At 40.5% G+C, this 18,660-nt stretch overlaps 2 protein-coding genes across 2 annotated transcripts; one reads left to right on the forward strand and one right to left on the reverse strand.

Moving 5' to 3' along the window:
* Positions 1–487: 487 nt before the first annotated feature.
* Positions 488–1,930, forward strand: LOC120055812 (muscarinic acetylcholine receptor M4-like). Its single transcript, XM_039003800.1, has 2 exons — positions 488–1,388; positions 1,458–1,930. The coding sequence occupies exons 1-2, from the start codon at positions 506–508 to the stop codon at positions 1,928–1,930; spliced, it is 1,356 nt and encodes a 451-aa protein (XP_038859728.1). The 5' UTR covers positions 488–505.
* A 3,394-nt stretch (positions 1,931–5,324) lies between these two features.
* Positions 5,325–15,858, reverse strand: LOC120055820 (midkine-B-like). The gene is made up of 5 exons (XM_039003810.1): positions 15,707–15,858; positions 7,670–7,752; positions 7,293–7,463; positions 6,421–6,582; positions 5,325–6,291 (listed from the first exon to the last, which is right to left on the reverse strand). The coding sequence occupies exons 2-5, from the start codon at positions 7,749–7,751 to the stop codon at positions 6,263–6,265; spliced, it is 444 nt and encodes a 147-aa protein (XP_038859738.1). The 5' UTR covers position 7,752; positions 15,707–15,858; the 3' UTR covers positions 5,325–6,262.
* Positions 15,859–18,660: the final 2,802 nt, after the last annotated feature.

Below are 18,660 nucleotides of genomic sequence, written 5' to 3' on the forward strand. Positions count from 1 at the left end.
GTAAACTGAAGGATCTGTAAAATAACTCAGGCATGCATATTCACTAGCTCAAGTCGTCAACGGCTTAAACATTTTCTACAATATCTCATTTGGAATGCAAATACTCATTTGCATATGCACATGCACATGCCCATAAAACCAGAACACATAACCAAGGATGAAAACCCAACCAGGCTATTCTTCACTTGGAAGTATAAACATATAGTATTATGCGCTTTATAATGTCTTCAGACTTTCATACTGTGTATCACGTTTCAAGAATGAAATGTCTTGGCGAAGAACATTTCGCCGAGGGCAATATGTTACATAACAGTGGATATGTTGGGAGGTTTGTGCTAAGCATCCAGAGATAACATATTGTTATCATTGTGCTTCCTTTTCAGGCTCCTTGAGCAACATTTCCAGTGATGTCTTCTCAGCCAACCTCAGCTGTAATGAATCTGGCACCAATGAGACCTGTGTGGCGGGGGAGGAGGTGGTGGGAAGCCCCTATAAAGCCGTGGAGATGGTCTTCATCGCCCTGGTTACAGGCTCCCTTAGTTTTGTCACTGTCACAGGCAACATCCTGGTGATGCTCTCCATTAAAGTCAATCGGCACCTCCAGACTGTCAACAACTACTTCCTGTTTAGCCTGGCGTGTGCAGACCTTATCATTGGTGCGTTCTCCATGAACCTCTACACTGTCTACATCATCGTGGGCTATTGGCCCCTGGGACCTGTAGCGTGTGACTTGTGGCTGGCCCTGGATTACGTGGTGAGCAATGCTTCTGTCATGAACCTTCTTATTATTAGCTTTGACCGCTACTTCTGTGTCACCAAGCCCCTGAGTTATCCAGCCAGAAGGACCACCAAAATGGCTGGGCTGATGATTGCAGGTGCCTGGATTCTCTCCTTCATTCTTTGGGCCCCTGCTATCCTGTTTTGGCAGTTTATTGTTGGAGAGCGCACGGTTCCACCAGGAGAGTGCTACATCCAATTTCTCTCCAACCCTGCCGTCACTTTCGGCACAGCCATCGCTGCCTTCTACCTGCCTGTGGTCATCATGATGGTGCTCTACATCCACATCTCTCTGGCCAGCCGCAGCCGGGTGTCCAAGCAGAAGCCTGAGGCTGAGAAAAAGAAGAAGGGCCTCAAGATACCTAACCCACTCAAGAGCCACATCCTTAACAGACAGAATAACAACAACCAGTCCCCCAAGCCCAGTCTGGAGTCCTGCAACACTGGTGAAGCTGTGAAGAATGGCAAGATTGATGAGTCTGTTGTTTCCACCAAGGCTGACGCTAGTGTCAATCGAGAAGAGAAAGAGAGTTCCAATGACTCCAGCACAGCCAGCATTGCCCCAAAAAATGCCAAGGAGAGGGCCAACAGTGAAGCCACTGTCGGGGGGGGTTTTGGCGTTGCTCCTGCACCAGCTCCTGCTCCTGCACCTGAACCTGCACCTGAACCTGCACCTGCAGCGGCAACCGTCAAACTCAACCCTGCCTCTAAATGGTCCAAGATCAAGATTGTAACCAAGCAAGCTGGTGACGAGTGCATTACTGCCATCGAGATTCAGCCACCCATCCAGGGGAGCGAGGGCCGCTCTATTCCAGTCAACCGTCCCCGGAAGGTGGCGCGCAAGTTTGCCAGTATTGCCCGCAGCCAGGTGAAGAGGAAGCGCCAGATGGCAGCCAGGGAAAAGAAGGTGACCAAAACCATCTTCGCCATCCTGCTTGCCTTCATCCTCACATGGACCCCGTACAATGTCATGGTGCTCATCAGCACCTTCTGCCACTCCTGTGTCCCGGACACTGTGTGGGCCATCGGCTACTGGCTGTGCTACGTCAACAGCACCATCAACCCAGCCTGCTACGCCCTCTGCAATGCCACCTTCAAGAAGACCTTCAAGAACCTCCTCATGTGCCAGTATAAGAATATTGGAACAAGATGAACTGGAGCACACATACAGTAGTAGGGCTGGTGAGGGGTAATATTACTGAGACATCTGGAGGGCTGAGTGGTAGAGTAGGAGGGGAGGAGGGAGCCTCCACAGGGAGCCTCCTCCTCAGTCATGCTTATGAAATTATGTCACACTCAATGCTCCTCTGAGATGTCTTGGCCACAGAAGATAGTAACATCATGGCTATGTCCAAATGATACAGTATGAATATGATGGCCAATGTGAGAATGGGGCAAATGAAGAATCTGAGACCTTAACGCGAAGACCAACAAGGACTAATTCGTATCCACTGAAATGTGGTGACAATCTTCAAAAAGCCCAGCTGAATGTCAGTAGACTAAGGCCAACACCTGAGTCATCCCTCTCCAAGATACCACCACCTAACCAGAGACACTGAGGGCAGTGTTACATCATGTCTGGGTGTACGGCAAAAGACACATTAAAAAGGAGCTTGGAAATCTTCCTTTATACAACAGTATAAAATGAAACAAGCATGAGATGTCTAATTCAACTATCCATTTCCTCCTCTCCCTCTTCCTTATTACTGAGAGAGTTATTAACTCCTTGTGGAAATGGAGGCACTCCCTCACATCAGTGAATCATTATCATAATGTGATATGTGGTCATAACATGGAGAGCAAAGACGATATGGATTCTTTGTTGTCACAGACTGTCTAACCTCAAGGCTAGTTGCACGTACGTCCAAGTACTGCAAAATACTGCTGGTGACTTGGAATAAGTTGTTACCCCTGAAAGTAGAGTATGCATTTCCATTCACCTCCCACTGACCAAAATATTGATGTATCTGTTTTGAAGTGATCTTCAAAAGTGACAAACTTTTGATGGCAGTACAAGGCCATGGCATAAATTAACAACCAGTGTTTGGCTCCAAACAATTAATGTATCTTGTTGTTATGTTATAAGGAGAAACACCCACAGGCAACGGTAAAGCTTTAATTCCTTGCCAGCTTCACAATTATGAAAGTGTTTTTTATTTATTTATTTAGCCTTCACTGCGAATGGAACTACCGGTACAAAAAAACAAACACTTGTTTATATGGGATACTTATCTCGAGAGTATTAAACATATTTTCTATGTTATCTCCTGCCTAATTAAGAAATGTGTAAATAGAAGGCCATTGTATGCTCTAAAAAGTGCAGTTTCTCTCATGCATTTCATATCTGAATGTTTGTACCTCTCTTGTATTATGTTTTGTGGTTTACACCTAATTTTACAAATTGAATATAAAATATATATATATATAACTGTATGTATATGCAAGAGATATTAAGAGAGTGTATTTCTAAATTGATGTAAAGAATTTTGGGAAAACATTTAAGCAGTTGTTTTTGTTTCGAATGCCATCGGTGACTAAGTCCCTTATATTTGTAACTTTGTCATTATTCTCCATGTTGGATTACAATGTGTGAAGTCCAGCTTGTACCTCCCCAGCCTGTATCCATATTCATGAGGTCACACCAATAAATAGGTGCGTAATATTACTAGCTTATCTAACTGGTTCAATGCATTTTCAAAGAAGGACCTTCTGTCAAAGAACTTAGGGAGTAGTGAGAAAATAACGGATGTTGTTTGGGCATGACCTCGTAATGTAAAATGACCAGCTACGGATGTGCATCCATATAAAACTGATTTTGAAATGATCATGAGGTGATTACTGTGTTGGTAAAGCTTATTGAATAATCCTTCTTTAATTAATGAACATAACATTGGCATGACAGGCTGGGTGCGACCCAAAAAAGGGGTGTACGGGAGAGTGTAAAACATTACCACAGTTTCCTGTAGTATGGCCCTCCCATAAAACAACTATCCAGAGACAGTGTACAGAGGATTGTATCTTTTTCTAATGCTTAATAAAGATTGTGTACCATTGGAATAGTTTTTGAAATGATTTTACATGTACAATATGCTTTCTGATTTAATATACAGTATTAATGGAATATATTTTGCACACTACGACTATTACCAGTCATACTATGGAATATAGAGTTAACATTGACAGTTAGTGATATCTGTTTGAGACAATGGGAGGAGAGCTGGGGCCGGTGACCGAACAGTGACACAGTATGAGCTAATGGCTGTGCTAAATGCCCAGGGGAGTGCCAGATCCTGCAGGACCCTCAGAGCCAAAACACAGCAGCACAAATTATGGCACCACGACTTCAGGTCAGCAAGGCCCTGTGGGCTTTATAACAAATCTTCTAGTTTGCCCTGTTTTAAGGGCCATTTGGTTTACTCATTCAACCATGCCTATTTCTCGCAATAACGATGAGGCATCACCTGACATTTGACATCATTATCTTTCAACTAGTGCCATGCATTTAATTACTTGATCTTACAGGTCAACAGCAACATAGTAGTGAACATGACAGGTCCAGAAATGAAAGCATGTTCTTATTAAAGGGGGCTGAACGTATTGATTTAGCCTCGGTTTCAATAGTTCTCATTAGCAAATGAAACTGAGAATGAGATTTGGGTCTTGAAGGCGTGCTTTGATGTGGGTGTCTTTTATGTGTGTTTGCAGGTGGGAGGCGTTTGCACATTCATTCTGCCAAAACTGTACACAGTTACAGTCACTCACCCTTCTAGATAACTTGAAACAGTCTAACCAGGTCTTGTGTCTGGAAGTAGCCTAGGCTAGCCAACTTCTTTCGCCAATCAGCTTCAGCCAGACGGTGTGTGACTGTGGCAAAGTTGGTTTGACTTTGGATAATCTATCTGTGGGGCTAGTTTGGGACCGTCAATATATTACACAATGTAAATGGGAAAATATTTAAATGTTGCACACCCTTTAGATCTCATTAAATGTGTGCAATATTTGTGTATGAAGTTCTACAATTTATAGTTGGTTGAGGTTTTTATGTCATACTAATTTGGAGCTATTGACATCTTAAAATATTGTCCCATGTATGTACATTGTGTAATTTACTGATGGTCCCTAACTAGCCCCATAGGGATATCCAAAGTCAAACCAAATGTACAATGGTCAGTGTGCTGGGCACTACTTGGGTGCTGTCAGCTGTAGGCAGGAATTAAATAAACCCAACCGAAGGAAAATTGTTAGGTACCCTTCATGCCATGACAAACCCTTTTTTCCTAATAATCTCGCAAATCTCAGTTTTGAACGAGACTGACTTTATGACCAAAATTATCATATTTACAGTTTGTCGTCCATGTTGACACTAGAATAAATGTTTCTGACACATATCGATGCCACATAGGCCATTTTCAACCAGAGACGTAGTTGTTTTGATTCAGTCTCTCTTTAATAGCATAAATGTAGTAAGTTAAACTGCCACTGTATATTTCAACAAAAGCAGAGACTTAACAAACCTTTATTAAGAAGAAACACGAAACAACCAATAGTCAAAATTCGGAGAGTTTATTTAAAGTGGTTGATTTTTGTTCTGTTCCAAGGGTTTGTAATAATAATGACAGTAATTACAAAAATGAGAGTACAGATGAACTGCGGGAAGGTGAATGTATGTGTTTGCAAAAATATGAACACAGCAGCTCAACTCAAAATCGCCTGACACCTTTTGAAGTATATATATTATAAAACAAATTGTTTTAACAATACCACTATTATCTTTACAAAGACAATGACTGCCTTCTCTTGAGCATTCAATCTCAGCTTTGTATTGTACGTGAAACACATTGAGCTGACAGTCCTCAGTTTACTAGAAAAATTGTTGATTTGCATCTCTCTACTTTTACTAATTGGCACACGCAATTAAAATCCACTCATCAACTCTGTTAGTAATACTAATTGGTAGTCAAGAGAAAACTATAACAATCACAACAATGTAAAATGAACATTTTGAATTAAAAAAAAAACTAAAGTATACCAAATCTACTGGTTAAAATCATCTCAAACAAGGAGCTCCGCCTTGACTCCAGTTGAACTAATGTAAAGGAACTGAGAGCGTACAAAAAATACAACAAACTCGGGTTGTACATCACAAGGTTATTCAGGTAGATCTAAAACACCGCTGAGGTCAAGAGTATCTGTTTCTTGCATATCTTGCATAATACAGCATGTCCAGAACTGCATTCTTACTCGCCAAATTGCCAGGCCACTGACAGCTGGACATTTTTGTGATTTTTTTGTGTGTGTTTGTCTACATTTGTGGGATATTTGGTCAATATTCAGAGACATTTAGCATTTGTTATACTGCATTTGAAGGAAGGGCCCACTTGATATCTCATAATTCACTTGTGCATATTATGTTTGTTGAAAAAGCAAAGGATATTGCGTAATAAAATCCAACCAATCACTTGTTCAATGTGGACTTATCCACCTTCTAGTTCTCCTTCCCTCTTCCCTTCTTTCCTGTAGGAAGACAATAAAAAATGATGAAACAATAGGGTAAATTCATCATAGATTCCTTGCTCAATATGACATACTCATTTGTGGATAGGAATTTTACTTTATTACATTACTTACATTTCTACTTCTTACCTTTGGCCTTTGTCTTGGTCTTTGCGGGGCATGGCTTAGACACCTGGATGGTGGGTTGGCACTCTGCGTCGTACAGGGCCTTTTTCAGGGTTCCAGACCGGTTCTTTGATCCAGTAGCTGTGTCACACTCACCCCAGCTGCCAAACTTATACTTGCAGTCAGCTGAAATTGCACAGTTCAGAAGGGAAAACCGTTGAGTATAATAGTACATTTTTTTAAAAAAGGGATCAGAAACACACCACCATAGAGCTTGCCTGGCTACCCAGACTCCTTGCTCTGGCCAAACGCTATGCCACGCCCAAGTACGTTCGTTTCTTCCCCGCAACGAGTCTGGATCTGAGTACCTCCCCGACCCTTCATCAAATGCGAACACATTCGGGCCGTCTGATTGGTCCAGAAACCGATGGTTTGGGCCAGAGCCAGACCACACGAGGGTAAAGCGACGGTTTGAAAATTCGGCATTGGCTTTGGTACTCGGATTGGTTAGAGACAATCCAATCGCTGATGACTTTGCTTTGCACAACGCCCCTCGTGCCCCTCGTCCCAACAACTTCAATGATTGCAGTCTCAGACTAAAGTGTGTCGTGAACGACAGAGCAGCGGAAGAATTTAGTGTGAGTCATCAGACTATCATAGAACAGTCTGAACATAATTTATTCTAAAGAAATTGTTCATAGTTTTTTGCAGTTGTGTAAATTACTAGGTATTTACTAAGAAATTCCATGATACAATTCTAATTATGTAGTAATAAGCTATGACATGACATGTTTGACATATTTGCTTTATTTTTGATTGACTGACCACCACTTTACACTTTGAGAAATTACAGGGTATATCAAGGGAAATGGAATCTATCAATGTATAATTCCTACCGCCGAACTCCTTCTTCCAGTTACAAGGCACTTTGCATTTCAGTTTCCTCATCTGGTCGTTGCAGGTGCCCTCTCGGACACCGACTCCACAGTCTCCGTTGTTAGGCACACAGCTACCATAGCGCCATTCCGCACACTCAGTGGCACCACCCTTGGCCTCTTTCCCCTTCTCTGTGAAACAAAAATGTCAAGATGTAATTATGAAAAAAAAATATATACAGATGACAGAAATAATATCAGCAATATTACAATTAGTAATTAGTAAGGACAGGTTTCCAACCTTTCATGAGGCTTTATGAACCTCATGAAAGGTGCAACTGCCGTGCTAATTCTAAAACTGGGCACGGCAAATTAAAGCAACACTGCAAATCCCTTACCTCTCTTGTTTTTCCCTGCTTCAGTGGTGACTATCATCAAGGCCACCAGAAGCACCACAACTGTTGAGAACAAACCCCGCATACTGGAGAGAAAATAAGAAAAAAAGAGGGAAAATTTAAAAAAGCATGTCATTACAATTGTGGCACTAGAAATAATGTTGCCATTCTGTAGGTTATATTGCGTGTCATTTGAGGTGACATCTGCTGTTCCAGGTCAACCTGATTGTCAAGCTGATTGTCCCTCTGGTGTGTATCTATAATCGAGATGAGAGTTGAAAGAGCACGATCAAGGTCAAATATTGATCGTTGCCAGCTATGTCAAACTAATTCCCCCTGTCCGTTCATGAGGAGTCTGCACATTACAATGAGATGTTCTCTACTTTAGGAGGTGAAAAGTGAATAAAGGATTATGGTCAAAGAGTAAAACACTTCACGTTATATAAAATGAATTACATGAAACAGTTTTAAAGCTCGACACTCGAGCCTGTGAGAGTGAGAACTGGGAAAATACATGTGAGAGGGCTGAAAGATTATATCGATTTTTTCCCTATGCTCTCATGACTCAATTTAGGGTCAATCAGACAAACTGTGAGGCACACAACCAGCAATGAGGATCAATGGGTCATGAGCTACCCACTCCACCCTTTCACTTCCCCTTTACACAAAACAACACGTTTTCCAACATGAACACCAAACAAAATACAACATTTCATTTTGTGACATGCAGTGCCTGGAATATGTTCGAAAACATAAATCTATCCTGCTCATGTTGATGACACATTAAACACAATTCATGTCATCTTGTTGTCACAATCGCGCTTCCCATCATTGTGTATCATGTTTAAAGCTGAAATCCGTAAAGGGGGAAGCTATCATGTCCGTTTTGGCTATTACAACAACAAAGTTACTCCAAACAACGAACTCTGTGTTCTTTTTTACTCGGACATCGTTGCACGCGCAATAGAACACCAGGATATGTACCGCAATTTTTCTTTTACCACGTTGCCGGACATTCTCCTCCGTTTTATCAACAAAACAATAAAATATATAGCTGCAAGCACCAATGGTGGAGTTCAGCTATGGGCCTACCGTGCCACCATCAGGAAAAATTGGACACATAGCCCAAGGACGAGTTACTTCGGTACTTTCCAAATATCAGAACTCACAATCAAACTGATCATGCAATCATGCTTTTGATGTATGTTGAACCATTTTTAACGTCTTCTTCTCCAGAACCGCTGGAACGATCGGGATCAAATTTGGTATATTGCATCTATGAATGCAAGACTAGCTGAAACAATATGGCCGCTATGAGCCAATGAGCTTGCATGTCCAACAGCGCCACAATGTGGCCAAACTCAACCCTACTTTACAGGTTAGCTAGGCTGGCCATGTTGTTTGAGGTATGTTTCTGCTAAACCCCTGAAAACAAAGGCACTGGGGTGACCAGTTACAGATTTCAGCTTTAAGTTCAAAAGAAAAGGACAGTAACTCACAGATAAAGAAATAGCCCTCTATTTCTGAAATGTCTGGTTGTCTATAAGGCATCCTCCTAGACTCTGAAGTTCTGAGTGTCTATTTATTCTCTGAATTAATTGAGTTCATGTCTATTCTTTCTGCCAACAGTCCCAGAGCTAGCAGCAGGGGATGGACGGCAGCACCAGATCACCATGGTGAAGGCTAACCCACCTGCTGGGAGGTGATAGGGGCCTCCCTGACAGGGAGAGCTCGATGGTTTGAAGCAATTCTTCTGGGGGACACATTGGAACTGCTTGTCTCTGTCTGGGTTAGAAGAGCTCAGAGATGTGCCGGGACAGACAGGTCTAGTATTAGTTTGAAGAACACCCACAAAGAGTAACTCTTTTCATTCCAGGAATCTGACTTCAATTACCCAAACAAGGTTGCCTATAATACCAAATCCTTGATTTTGTGGTGGGAATCTAAAAGTATTTCACGCTTTCCCTTCAAAAGATTAGTGGCCCTATTCAATCAATCTGCTTCCCAGGGTAATAAAAACTGAAACATTGCTTCTCACTACGCAAAGAAGTGTTTGGAATATTATTCCGTTTATTTCTGTGACATACAATCAACATTCAAGGCACAAGATGTGTTTTCTGTACCATAGCCTGATTATTGGCTAGGATTAATTAGGACCCCTCATTAATGACTGGCAAAATGCACAAATCATACTAGTGTCCTAATGGAACACAAACAATGAAGCCATCGAGAACAATGAATTGAGATCACACAGCAGCAGGAAACTAAGATGTCACGTTCTGGGCTGTTCACGATATGCCATGTGGACGTTACAATGAATCTTCCTACAACACAAACTAAGACGCCAACCCAGCAAACCAAAATTGGTTCTGTGAAAGGTCCCAGAACATTTGTTAGGTTGCGGCAAATGTTCTCATAATACAACAACAGTTCAGTTGTGCTGAAGATTATACAATGTTTGTATAAAACATTCGCTTAATGTTGAAAGAATGATCCCAGAACACATTTGGTCTGTTCTTTAAAGGTTCCCAGAACGTTTCATTAGGTTGTGGGAACAGTCTGGTGGGAACATTGTGGGGACATCACAAAAGATCTGTTCCCAAAACACAAAAACTGTCCAGTTGTGCAGATGATTATGCGATGTTTATGCAATTATGCAATTTGAGAATGCAAAAAACATTCACCTGATGTTACGTGAACATTCACAGAACACATTTTTTAATGTTGTTTAAAAGTTCCCAACACATATGTTGTGGTAACATGGCAAAAAACATATTCCCAAAACGCAACTGTCCAGTTGTGCAGATAATTACAAGGTTTCTATTAGGTTGAAAAAACATTTGCCTGATGTTGCAAGAACGTTCCCAGAACATATTATGTTCTTTAAAAGGTTCCTAAAACATTTATTTAGGTTATGGGAACATTGTGGGGATATGACAAGATAGGTTCCAAAAACACAAAATCTGTCCAGTTTTGAAGACTTTCTTACAATGTTTGTATCAGGGAGCACAAAACATGCCCTCAATGTTCCCAGAATTATCCAATTAAGTTTGGAACAGTCCATAGATGTTTCTTTCATGTGTTAGTGTTATCTTACTGTTGAGGAAGTTAGTTGTACAACAATCCATGTAGAAACACACGGCAATTATTTAGAATCACATGATTTGACCATAATTGGTTGATAGTCGCAAGCAGGGATCAAACCTGGGCTTTGGACTGTTCACACCTTTACTCTGACTTCCAGGTTGTGGTCTTCCTCTTCGCAAAATATATAATAACAAAATCGAGAAAAATAAGTAACCTCTATTATTTCTTTCTCTGCCAATTTTCTTTATATGCTGTAAAGTTTTACTTTTATTTTCCCTCCAAACTTGATTTCAGAATTCATGTTCAATTGTTTCCTGGCCGATTGTGGTGAGGTGTACACAGATGTGCATACGCACTAAGACATATACTGTAGCCATAGTTTGGATCATACTTTAAAGATCCACTAGAAACATTAAGATCGTGGTGGTGCAGCAAACTACGTAGCAAACTAAGTAGCAAACTAAGTAGCCTTCAGGGCTTGAAGACGGCAGATTGCAGGTTCAAATCTACTTGATTACCATTGTTGAAAAAAGCTATAGCTTTGTTTGGACAATACCCTAATATAATATAATGATGTAAGAGGAGAGGAATGCCATTCGTTTAAAACTTTGGCATCTTCCTACAGCATAATAATGTTACATTACACATCAATATTAGCAGAACATTGCAGCAATGTTTTCAGAGATAATTGCATTATCGTTGAAGTATGTTTTTAGAACAATTCTGGATCATCATGTCATAACCTTACAGAATAGCTTTATAAGAGTCCTGCAGGAAGGTTTGTTGTTATCGGGGTTAGTAGTAATATCTCCATCAACATTCGCTGAATATTCCTGGAATGTTTTTTAAGAACAACTTCTATTGCTCCAACATTATATTGCTTAAGTATTTTCAGGGAACGTTATTAAAACCATCATGTCATAATGTCACACTATAACCTTTTTGAAACCATTGTAGGAATGAATATTCCCTGCTTTTTGTTATGGGTGTTTTGAAAATCATATCCATCAACATGAGCAGAACGTTCCTGTAATGTTTCCTCAGAACCAGTTCCACTGCTCCCACATTTTGTTGCGGCAGTATCTTCTAAGAACATTACCGGAACATTGTGTTATTACATTCCCTGGCAACCTAATGACAACCTAATGACAACCTTAGGGGAATGTTCTGTTGCAGTTCTTACAGATGTTGTGAAGAAAATGTTAGTGAATGTTGGGAGAAGATTCCAAGGACATAGCCACAGGAAGCACCCCCTGATGAATCTAAATAAAAAACCCTCCCCCCCACGTCGACTTAACGGCAATCTTAGATAATGTTCTGTGAATGTTCCCGGTTTGCTGGGAAGTCTCTGATGAACAGCACCCTTGTGTATTGCCCGTCGCCCACGCAAACTCATCTAACAGCAACATTTGTTTTATTGGTTTGTGCCTGAGCCAATATGTCCAGAAGCCGAGCAGAGATGGCAGTCACATCCTCTCACATTGCAGTATGCTCGCATTGAACTTTCCCTGCCTGCGGGCAACCCTGGATAGAAAGGTCAGCTACAGCTGATGAAACAACAACTCACTGGAAAAGTCCAATCCATTAGAGGTTATCACCTCTCTGAACTATGGCCTCGTACTGTGTGAGGTAGAATGCCATAAGTGGCTGCCGTGCACTCACTACTGAAAGGGAGCTGGTCTACCTGAGAATCTACCAAGGCACGATCCTTTTATCAGGCAATTTTACAATTGGCTTCTGAAAGTGTTATATCTGTATTTGACTGCTCATCAAAAGGACTGAGAATGAACGCGATGGCTACACAAAGACCAGGCCAGCAGGCCCTTTGGCACACACGCTTACTGCTCCGCTTCAAGCCAGTTGATCAAATATTCTGCTGACCCAGTAAATCTGTCTTCTGTCCTCAAAAAAGTAATTAAGCGCCAGTGGCCAGTAAGCATAACTAAACAGTCCAAGCAACCATAAAACTCTGGAAACTCCCCATTGTCAACTCCCACCAGTCACTGAATCTCTATCTTTTTGTATCACCGTTAAAAATGATAGAGTCCCATTTTCAAGTAAAAGCTGGCTTTCCCCCCCCCCCGCACCAGCTAGCAGTTCCAATGACATTCTTCCCCTGGTCATAAATGTCGAGGGGCTACTCCAGGCAACACATTTGTCTTTGATGAAACAACACCCAGCGGGCCTCGTCTAACCCACTGAGCCTTGCCATGGGTGAGGCCCGGAGCGCCCTCAAAATCTTTCATCGTTCTTTGCTAATGCAGACTCCCTGTATCAAAACAGAGCCTTTTCCTGGTCTCCTTTCACTCCATTCTAAAGGGCCACTAGACAGATATCCCATGCAGAGAGTCTTTGTTCCACACATCTGAATGTGAACTCAGCATATTGGGAGAAAGGTCATCTTAAAATACTACAGCTTACAAGAGCTAGCATGCTGAAAAACTTGCTAAATATGCCTACAAACATTGCTATTTTTATCCGTGCCAGTAATTTTTATCCATCAGTAATGCAGCTGTAACAAGAATGTTAGAATACTTAGGTATGGGTGTGTAAGAGATCTTCTTTACCCAACCATAAACATGTCATTATGAAACATCGCCCACTATTCACCCCCCCACCCAACTACCACCATCCTCCCATCACACAATGGGATGAACATAATATTTATTGCCAAGCAGAAAGCAAACCAAATAGTCAAATTGGGACCAGATACCGTAACCATCATAATTAAATTGACTCAAATGATGCTTCCTCTTGCTAATAATCTCATAGTGGTCAAATAGATAACATTAGAGTTACTGTCAAACACACATCGAGATCAGTTCTACAACGAAACAATAACAACAACACATGGAAAGCAGGACCACACTGAACCTGAAAAGCATAAAGCGTTAAAGTCACTCTTGTTTATACTGCAAAGCAGCATTCCTCGTCTTCTCAGAAAAGCCACGGACCGCAAAAAAAGGATGGAATGCCCACTAAGACCAATAAGAGAGAAGCTGCGGGGTCGAGGGTCACTCCAAAGAAAGACAGTTAACAAAGACCCAGAATGTCCTGGCCTACTTAAGGAAGTAACACTTAGTGGCCAACAAATGGCGGAATCACACGCTTTATTTGATCTAATATACAAAATATAGGTGGATTGTGGTCGTCAGAGACCAACAGTGCAAGGACATAATGGTTCACATGATTGACTCAAATAGGATGAGTGCACTTTATCTACTATATGGTCAACAGCTAAACGTCCTCCCTGCCGTCAATGACGTGGAAATATTATCCCTTCTAGGTGAGGCATGGCAGTCATGACAGAATGGTTTATTCTCTAAAAGAGACAATGGCACTTGCCTACTTATGTCACATTCCTTCTTATTTCACGATACGCTAACATAACCAATGACAGACTCCATCACACCCATGAGCAGTGAGAGAATAGTTGAGGGGCCCTGCAGGCTGAACGGTGCATTTGAATAGCCAGGGAGAGTTTTATCTGTCTTTTCAAAGCTGTTTTCTCTCCACTGATTATCTGTGCCATTGCCTCAAGGTCCATCTGCCAAGCTCACACAAGCTGTAAAGCCCCACGCTACCCCTCCTCCCTTTCTAAAAACCTAACCCCGAGGCACAATCTGTATCCAGCGTGCCCAATAGCTTTCTAAAAGAGACAAAAATACAACAGGAAAAACAATGATAACAACAGACTGAGGACTCTCTTTTTCCCATTTCATCTCTCTAAGGTTATGTTGCTTTGGTCGTTATCTCTGACTGCAAATCATCTTTTACAGCCTCTTACACAGCCCCTACTTTGGATCGGGGGAGAAAGCAAATAATTGTGGTCAGGTGAAAAGGTCCTGGGCAGTGAAAGACAAAACAAAGGAGAACAACTCTTGAGTGGAGTGGATAGCAGTGAATGCAAGTACTTGAGGTTGGAGTCGATTTCAATGGACATATTCTTGAGGTGGAAGAGATTTACATTTACATCCGTTTTAGTCATTTAGCAGAAGCTCTTATCCCGAGTCACTTACAGTTATTGCTCATGTGAAGGGTTCTGGTCATAAAAACCATTCAATGGCCCAAACTTAATGCAAAAGATGTCTGGCACATGAACACAATTAAGATTGTGGAATAAATGGCTACTTTAAGATGAACAAAGATATGTAAAAGTACACTTTCAAACTATGTAGCTTTCACTACATCTGAAATAGTAATAACTCAACAATAATAACTTATATTAAACAATATTCTTATATTTCGCAGGATTTATCTCAGTTCTAAATGTATAGTCACGTTACTGTAACTATTTTGAGCTATGATACTTGAGTTTGGAAGAAGTACAGAGGGTGCACACTCACACACTTCTTATTATCATCAAAACTAGAATGTGTCACCCCTGAGGACGTTGTCACACAGTGAAAAATAGCTAACATAATTAGAAAGTTATTAAACTCAAAGCAAAGAAGTTATTAAAACAAAACGTATCTTGGCCACAAGTTCTTCAGAGTCCTAAACATAACCGTTGTAGATTCAAACAAGTTCGTTCTGTTCAGTATTTTTTATGCAATACTTGACTTCATATTTAAGATTCAACGAACGTTTATGACAATACGCAGTGCCACTGCGCTTTTTGCGCAAATCGCGTGTATGGGACAAAAGTTGTGTGTTCGTTACGTAAAGTTATAAATATATGCAGTAAAGTCAACACATGGTGCATAAATTACTTAAAAGACCATACAACTAAAAATAAAAACTCAATAAATAAACCTACACACAAATAAAACCTCCCAAGAAAAATAACTAATTGAGAAATTACACACGACATGTCAGTTATTCTCCAGAGGATTCCGATGATGGAGACTATATATTTGAACTATTAAATGTGAGTAATGACAACGTTGTGTTGAGTGACACAAAGTAATCATTTTATCACTATACATTTGGACAAATACACATATAACTTACTTGTTTCTTTGATCGTACTTCTTGGCGAGAGTTAAAGGTCTTACTCTGAGCCACAAGAGAGTCCTACAGTCCTACAATACCTCTATCCCGACCAGCTTGCTCTTATTTGTCGCCCTCCCTTTGTTTCTCCAAAACTAGTTTGAGCTGGTAACATTAGGGCCACATTAAATTAACCACCTAGTGACATCACTAACCCACGTGATGATTACGGGTCAAGAGACACCTAACCGCAACCCCTAGTCTAGTGTACTAACTTCTTGATGTTTTATTTTTGTGAATCCCTAGAAGCCTAAATTATTATGTCTCAGTCATTGTTCTAGTCTATTGAAGCTACAAGTATTTTTTTTTGCTTGCAAATTAAAAATACATTGATTGCTATATATACCCATATCAATTTCACTACCAGATATTACCACAGAGAAAGGAAAGCAGAATGACGTGCTCAGACTAGCTACTATAGACAGATTATATTATTCTATGGTGCCTACAGAATGCTTAGGGATGTATGCATCAGAAATGCAGTGATGTAAAGTACTTAAGTAAAAATACTTTAAAGTACTACTTATTAAGTAGTTTTTTTTGTATCTGTACTTTACTTTACTATATATATTTTTGACTACTTTTACTTAATCTTTACTACATTCCTAATGAAAATAATGTATTTTCCCTGACACCCAAAATAACTCCTTACATTTTGAATGCTTAGCAGGACAGGAAAATGGTCCAATTCATGTATTAAGTATATTTAGAACCAAATACTTTTGGACTTTTACTCAAGTAGTATTTTACTGGGTGACTTTTACTTTTACTTGAGTACTCAAGTATGACAATTTGGGACTTTTTCCACCACTCCACAGTAAATGGTATACTGGAGGACAGGAGGGACTGACCAGTCATTAGCCCTATAATTCCTGGCCACCTCTAATTTTGTACCCAGAGAGCTTGTCACACAACAGCTTCCATTAGACAGGGACCCTGGATAAGAGCCATTTATAAACACCAGTGTAAGCCAGAGGAAGCCGGTGGGAGGAGCTATAGGAGGACGGGCTCATTGTAAAGACTGGAATGGAATTGATGGAAGGGTGTCAAACACAAACATATGGAAACCACATGGTTTGACCATTTATTCAATTTCAGCCATATACAATGAGTCCGTCCTCCTGTAGCTCCTCCTACCAGCCTCCTCTGGTGTAAGCAAATGCTCCACCACAAGGCAGAGTAACAGTGTGGTGCCTAGATAGGCTGACAGTGTTTTACAGTAAATAACCACATTTTCAATAACTAGATGACTGTACTGATGAAATACAACTTATACAGTATGTGTCTACATGTTATCTAGTATCGATGTACAGTATATACAAGATGACTCTGTGACCTCGGGCCGTGTGATTGGGTAATCCCAGGAGGGCAGGGGAGGTGAGTCAGGACCACAATAGCGATCAGACCAGAATCTGAACCATAGACAGGGACATTTCCAATTGCCAGTTGGATAGCATGCCAACAATGAGTCAGAGCAAGGAGAAATAAGCTGTTTAATTTCACAAATGGACCAAACTGATAAACACACATCCAATACAACATCACAGTAACTAGTCAGTATCCAATTACAGTATTTAATCATTCCAGACGGTGCACTATGAATCAGCTCTGACTTACATGACTCATCATTTTCAAACACATTGCATGTTGCAACACTGAGACATTTAACTATCATTATTACTTTCCTTCAGACATTCTACAAAAATGGCAGTTTGTCTCACTGGGTTGGACCATCAAGCTTTGCTTACATACCACTCTCTATACGCTGCTCTATCCCTGGGTTTAGGCCTCAGGGAATCTTTGAGGTCTTTATCTCAGTTGTTTATATATTTTGAGCTGGTCTTGCAGCCAGGGATTAGGGAGCCGCGAATGGCCTATGAGGACGGTTTGTTTTTACCAGATCCTTGTAAAAAAAAAAAAAATGTTTTACAGGTGTGGGTAGCTTTATGGTTTGCAACAAACGAGGGGAAAATGTGCAGTCTCAAAAGGCTTTCAATACTTGCACTGCAATGGCTTTATGTGGTTGCGTGTTCAGGATTGTTCGACTTGTAACCAGTGTCTCATATGAGCCAATGCTGTCATCCAGACAGAGCATGTAACATTGCAAGGCCAAATAAAGGCTCAAGAATAAAATGACGATGCAACATAGTTTGATTTTGATTGCTGTCATGAGTCCATCAAATTAATAGATAGATTAGCTGGCATTTCATCTTGATAGCCTCTAATTGTGAGGAATAAACATTTGTATTACATCACAAGTTCTTGGATTTCATCAGTAATTATTGAGGCTGTCTTCCTCAAACACAAGAGGGTACAGTCCCACCGTGACCTTCTAACCCATTTTAAACATTGTGTGTTTGGGACTCCATTCTTATCAGTCAGTGTACAGTGCCAATCATCACCTGTACAGTAGGTCACCTGAGGTAGCTGATAAATATGAATAGGACCTTATACAAATGCAGGGTTATTAAGGAGTGCAATTTTACTGAAAGGATAAATAAAGTCAAACACTCACAAGAAAGTAATTAGAATAAATACAGTTGTTTAAGTACCATCCTTTATTATTTTTTCCCCCCAAGCAGACAATAACAAACAAAACCAAAAATCAGCCAATAGAAACAAATATACAGATTGATATCGTCAACATTGCACACCAGTCTGTCCATCACGTTTTGGTCACTATTTATATGAAGTAAAAAAAAAAAGAAAAAGAAATTGAATAAAGAAAAAAACGATATTGCACAGTCATTTAAATGTTATATTTATTTATTTGTTTTAATTGTGATACTCTCACACCTGAATTGCACAGCAACTCAAAATAAAGCACAGATAATATACATAAACTACCATTCCTTGTTCTACTGGAGCTCCCTTAAAAATGTCAGAGGCATTTAAGTTGTCTGACCCCATTCAGT

This window comes from Salvelinus namaycush, chromosome 1, assembly GCF_016432855.1.
Source record: "Salvelinus namaycush isolate Seneca chromosome 1, SaNama_1.0, whole genome shotgun sequence".
Taxonomy (NCBI): Eukaryota; Metazoa; Chordata; class Actinopteri; order Salmoniformes; family Salmonidae; genus Salvelinus; species Salvelinus namaycush.

What these genes read in the sequence shown, in the direction of transcription:
- LOC120055820 (XM_039003810.1), bottom strand. Translation starts at nt 7,751, where the DNA reads ATGCGGGGTTTGTTCTCAACAGTTGTGGTGCTTCTGGTGGCCTTGATG. An exon ending in AGCAGGGAAAAACAAGAGAG is followed by an intron (nt 7,464 to 7,669) that starts GTAAGGGATTTG and finishes TTTGTTTCACAG; the next exon opens with AGAAGGGGAAAGAGGCCAAG. An exon ending in CTGGAAGAAGGAGTTCGGCG is followed by an intron (nt 6,583 to 7,292) that starts GTAGGAATTATA and finishes GTGCAATTTCAG; the next exon opens with CTGACTGCAAGTATAAGTTT.
- LOC120055812 (XM_039003800.1), top strand. Translation starts at nt 506, where the DNA reads ATGGTCTTCATCGCCCTGGTTACAGGCTCCCTTAGTTTTGTCACTGTC. An exon ending in TGAAGCCACTGTCGGGGGGG is followed by an intron (nt 1,389 to 1,457) that starts GTTTTGGCGTTG and finishes CTGCACCTGCAG; the next exon opens with CGGCAACCGTCAAACTCAAC.